The following is a 5,350-nucleotide window of genomic DNA, read 5'->3' as shown; positions in this document are numbered from 1 at the left end:
GGAATTAATTTGTGAAAATGCTTTGTCTATACCTCGCCCTTTAACTTCTAGTTGCATATAATTGATTATATGTGATTTCAATCATTTTTTTTTTTTTGTATTTTTGATTGTACTTTGTCTATATTTCACCATTTTCTTGTTCATATATATAGAATTAAGCCATAATTTATTAAAATATCCAACAAATACTCTAATTTAAAGTTCTAAATAAGGGTAACATAATGGACTTATCACTAGATTTTTTAGGGCTGAAATTGGAGATGTTTTATTGGATTTTAAAGAAGTTTATATGGTGTGAAAATCACGTTTCACATATAGTGATTTTTGTGAGTTTTTGTGGTTTGGTTGAGTTGTAATTTTTTTTTTAATAATTGTACTTAACTGTGGAATTTTCGTACAATAAATTAGCAATGAAGTGAACGAAATATGACGGATAATGGATGAGTGACCATTGGGGAGCATTTTTTAATTTGATAAGCAAATTGTGACCTATTGTAAGTTGGATGAGTAATGAAACAATGATTTAACCAAGTTGTAATTTTTTTTAACTTTCGTAACTTGACACGCCATATCAGCAAATAAGGTAACGAATTTTTGAGTACGATGGATGGAGTGCAAGCAAGTAAAGTTTGATGAGCATTGTGAAGCACTTCGAAATTTAGTGAGTAAAGCGTGACCATGGTATAAGTTGGGTGATTATTGAAACAATTAACTCTAGAAAAAGTGACAAGATAAGAGAATGTAGTTGATATTTTTATCAATAGATACATTTGGATGAAGTCGAATGAACGTAAAGATGTGTAACATCCTTGAAAATCTTATTAAATTAAAAAATGAGACTAACTTATAAAAAGAGTCATTCTTTTTTTTTTTTTTTTTATCTATAAATCATAAATGTGAATTATATTGACCAAAATGATTTACAATTACACCGAGCATATCCTTGCTAACATGTCCCATCAAATCCACATACAACTACACCGGGCATTCCCGGCCTAGACGAACAAAATACTAATAAGGAGGCACAACCAATATAGCTAATGACCCATGGCTAATGACTCATGTTGACCTCAAAAAATGTACCTCCAATGTGGCCAACAGATCACAAGACCTCTCACATCCAAGCAAGCTATATTCCTTCACATTAGGACAAACCATTAGCCACACATGACCTTCTCCGGTGGGGGTGAAGGTGGCTGCGCACACTCCGACGATCAAATCAGTTTTGAAAAGAAATATATTAGTGTGGGAAGGTTTTTAATATGAGCCTCTAATATAAAAAATGGGGGTTGGTGAAGTAAATAAAGAATGCAAAGAGCGAAATTATAGTATCAAAGTCTAAACTTATATTATTTTTGGAATGACACAAATTGTAAACTTTTATAGTAGAAGAAGGTGAGTAAGAACCGTTGGATGAAGAGACACGTGGCCTTATCTCGGCGGCTTGGACCTCTTGTCATAGTCATCAATCAGTCAAACTTAGACTCGAATGCATTTAATGGTATGACCATTTGTAATTCTAGACATGACATGTAAGATTAGACTTGACTTGCTGATTGAGTTGAGTTGTATAGACAGTGAGTTGTCACATTGCCTACTTGTTATAAGATCTTGTATGAAGATCTAAGATGCCTCTACCTTTCTTGCCTCACACATGAGGGCTTGGCTCCCCATTAGGGTTCGGCCAATAGGGCTCAACTGTGGGGGCTCTGCCAAATTGTTACGTGTGTAAAATAATATGGAGTTTGGGCCTAAGTTCTCTTGTTGTGCAGCTGTTATTTGGCAATACTTAGGTCTCATTAGAAGAGGTGTAAGAACTTATATTGATCAAACATTCAGATATAAAAAAAAACAAGATTTTATAAACGTGTGTTTTGATTCTTGAAACAATACTATAATGAGCCCAAGCCAACCTGCTCATTTCCCCACGAGCTCTGGACTTTTATCATCACGAGCAGGGCCTATAAACCTTACACGACTTGACCCGTTGGTCGATGAATCAAGCCGAACATTGCCAACCTATAAGTAGGATATGATATTTTGATGGACCCACGATGGGCTGATGGGGTTTATAGTCCAATAAAATGATCTTCAATACAAAATTTACCATTCTGCAATTCCCAAATTATCTCCTTTGCGACCTTATCATTTTCTCCCTCACAAGCTCCTTCATTTCCACTCTAATGGCTACTCCAAGCCTCTCTCTCCATCCCAAAACCCTATCTTCCACCTACAAAACCCTAACAATCCTTAATCTCTCCTGCCCCTTTCCCTCTACCTCCATATCATTCATTCCCTGCACTTCCACGCCCCAAATTCCATCAAGAACTGCCGCTATTCCTGTGTTGAGAGCCATAACTGATGGGGATTACTCTTCCAAAAGAAGCAGCAGCAGTGAGGAAAGGGAAACGATAATGTTACCTGGCTGTGACTATAATCACTGGCTTATTGTTATGGAGTTCCCTAAAGACCCTGCTCCTACTAGAGAGCAAATGATTGAGACTTATCTAAACACTCTTGCCACCGTTCTTGGAAGGTTAGAAGATTTTTTATTTTTATTTTTATTTTTTTATTGTTTAGTTTCATTTTTAGAATTCTGGGAATTTTGTGTTTGTTTATGTTGTTCATTAGGTAGTAGTGGTTAACATTTTCTGCCCTTCCCCCCTTTATGCTGTGTTACAATGTTGAAAACCTTTGGCTGTGTTTTGTGCACCGATTTGACTGTATAAGAAACTTAGTGCAAAATTTTAATGGATAAATATTAAGTAGATGGTATTATGGTGATTGAGGTTGGTAGTATTCTTTGATTTTTCATTCAAATGTATTATTTGCACTATCAATGGTACAACATAAAACGGAACGTGGAGATGGGTTTAGAAAGGATAAAAATGAAATAATACTACCCAACTAAGTTCACCATAATTTAATTCAGTGCGCCAAATGCGACCTTTATGTATTTGGCAAATGATGGAATTGATTTTGCTGCATTAGCCCTTCTGAATGATACTATGATGTGCTTGATTTAAGCTATAATGAAACTGCAGTAATTTGATGCCCATATTGTTTAGATGGAGAAGATATTATTTTTTTGTTGCTAATTGAATCCTGTCTATTACTCTCCAATTGAACACACCCAACTTTTATGAAATGGAGTATCTGGAACCATTTTTTGGAGATTATAATTTGACAAAGGTATGTTGTAGGGATTCATATGATTATATGTCACATATTTGGAGTGTTTTTATTGTGTCAGTATGGAAGAAGCGAAGAAGAATATGTATGCGTTTAGTACGACCACATATACTGGATTTCAATGCACTGTATCTGAAGAGACATCAGAGAAATTCAAAGGTATTTGCATACAAGCATCGACATCCATTTTTACTTTTTATAGAAATTATTTGAGTTACTGGAAATCCAGGTCCTCAACTGACTATTCGAACAATGTTTTCGTATCTGTAGGTTTGCCAGGTGTTTTGTGGGTTCTGCCGGATTCATACATTGATGTTAAGAACAAGGACTATGGAGGTTCTTTACTTAAAAGCAATTTTCGTATCTGTATCTAATCGAAATGTGACTACAGCGATCCATTATATAATATTAACTCTCTCTTTTTTTTTTCTTTTTTTTTTTGTGGGGGGAGTCTAGGAGATAAGTACATTAATGGAGAGATAATTCCTTGCCAATACCCAACTTATCAACCAAAGCAGTCTAGAAGTTCAAAATACAAGAGCAAAGCATACGTGAGACAGAGAGATGGTCCTCCAGCTGAACGAAGAAAACCAAGACAAGAAGCAACTCCTGAATCTTCCTCTTGATGAACGGTCAGTAGGTACGAATTTTTTTCCATGATGGATTCTGTTATTAGCTTCTTATCTCTAATGACTTGAGACAACGTGCAAGCATATAATTTGTTCTTCATTTGATAATACTAAGGTCCTCTTTAGGATATCTTCTACTTCTATTTTTTGTAAAAGAGCTTCCTAGTGAAGCTATCTTAGGCCAACTACCTGTATAAGTTATTCTAACTAGAAAATTATCCAAACAGACCCAAGAGCAGTTTCTTTGATTCAGAAATAACTTTTGACTTTTCAAAAGCTCAGTCTAAAGTGCACTATAAGTGTTGTCTTTTATTTTCTTTTTACTTTGTTTTCTCATTTTTTGCTGCTGTACTTTAATTGATGTCAAGTACTGTTCGCTTCTTTCAATTTTTTGTAGCAGACATGCCATTAGTCAATTTAAATTTTTAATATTGTTGTTGTTGCTTGCTGGTTTGCAGGTGGCGAATTGGTTGCAGAGTTGAATTAGTATTAGTGAAATGCTATTATGTCGTTAATAGTTTTAAAAGGTAGGAGGGTTTTATGGCAATGGGAGGTCCATAGAGGTTACCAAACTCAGCTTATTTCTTAAGCTTTGGTCACCGGTTCTTGTTGTCGATTATTGACATTGAGACCAGTTCATAGTTGTTCTATGTGAGCAACAACAGTCAATGCAGTGTGAGTGTGTAATGGAGAACTGATTTTGTCTCCTTGGTGTTCTATGTTCCGGCAGCTTGAACTTATTTCTCCTGCAACTAGTTCGCTTTATTTACTTGTGAAATGTTATGTAACCAAGTTTTCACTAAGCGGATATAGCCATGTGTGTTTGGTATACAATATGGATATGACTAGGCATTATGAAAAAAGGTTAAAATCTTGTTCACAGTAGTGATGAGTTCCACCTGTCCCATATTGCTGAGCAATTTGAAGTGGGGTTGTGTATTTTTTGCATTTTTTTTTAACCGTTTTGTTGGGAACAGTGGAACAGTCAGGATCATGCTTTGTTGAAGCGAAATTTTTATTCAATACAAAATGGAATGGAAGTATGATAATTTTTTTAGAATTTCCTATTGACAATATATCTAAATAATAGATGTATAACATTTTGCATAGTTTTTATAATAATCGATTTTCCTTTAAAGGTTTTTTTATTAAAAAATAAAAATTCAAATCTGCCCTGATTTCCTGAAGCCCTAAAACCTTGACTGGATAAACCGATGCTATTTCCAAAGTAACCTTTGACCCCCTTTTTGTAATTAAAAAAAAAATCGAATTTAAAGCTTAAAATCCCAAAATACCCCTCACAAAATCGACCCTCACAAAAATCGACTCTCACAAAACTGACTCTCCCAAAACTGAAAATCACAAAACTGGTCGGAGCAAGGTTGATCTATCGCCGATGACATCATGTTAAGGTAAGTTACTGTTGGTTAATTTAATATTTAGATTTTGGAGATTTTTTCAATATTTATTTGTTTATATTAGTAAAATAGGGTTTATATAGTCTAAAAAAATATTGGTTGCTTGAATTT

The 5,350-nt window shown here is 34.7% G+C and overlaps 1 protein-coding gene across 2 annotated transcripts; it reads left to right on the top strand.

Annotated features, from left to right (window-relative positions):
• Positions 1-2,091: 2,091 nt before the first annotated feature.
• LOC111402311 (DAG protein, chloroplastic-like) lies at positions 2,092-4,652 on the top strand. Of its 2 annotated transcripts, none has more exons than XM_023030530.1 (5): positions 2,092-2,536; positions 3,254-3,351; positions 3,463-3,528; positions 3,649-3,824; positions 4,280-4,652. In XM_023030530.1, the coding sequence occupies exons 1-4, from the start codon at positions 2,184-2,186 to the stop codon at positions 3,816-3,818; spliced, it is 687 nt and encodes a 228-aa protein (XP_022886298.1). In that variant the 5' UTR covers positions 2,092-2,183; the 3' UTR covers positions 3,819-3,824; positions 4,280-4,652. The 2 variants fall into 2 exon arrangements, with proteins under 2 accessions (XP_022886298.1, XP_022886297.1); XM_023030529.1 differs by having other exon boundaries at positions 2,093-2,536; positions 3,649-3,832.
• The last annotated feature ends 698 nt before the right edge of the window (positions 4,653-5,350 follow it).

This window comes from Olea europaea, chromosome 10 (genome assembly GCF_002742605.1).
Source record: "Olea europaea var. sylvestris chromosome 10, O_europaea_v1, whole genome shotgun sequence".
Lineage (NCBI taxonomy): Eukaryota > Viridiplantae > Streptophyta > Magnoliopsida > Lamiales > Oleaceae > Olea > Olea europaea.
Note: the sequence above shows the minus strand (reverse complement) of the source record. Positions and strands in the feature narration are given on the sequence as shown.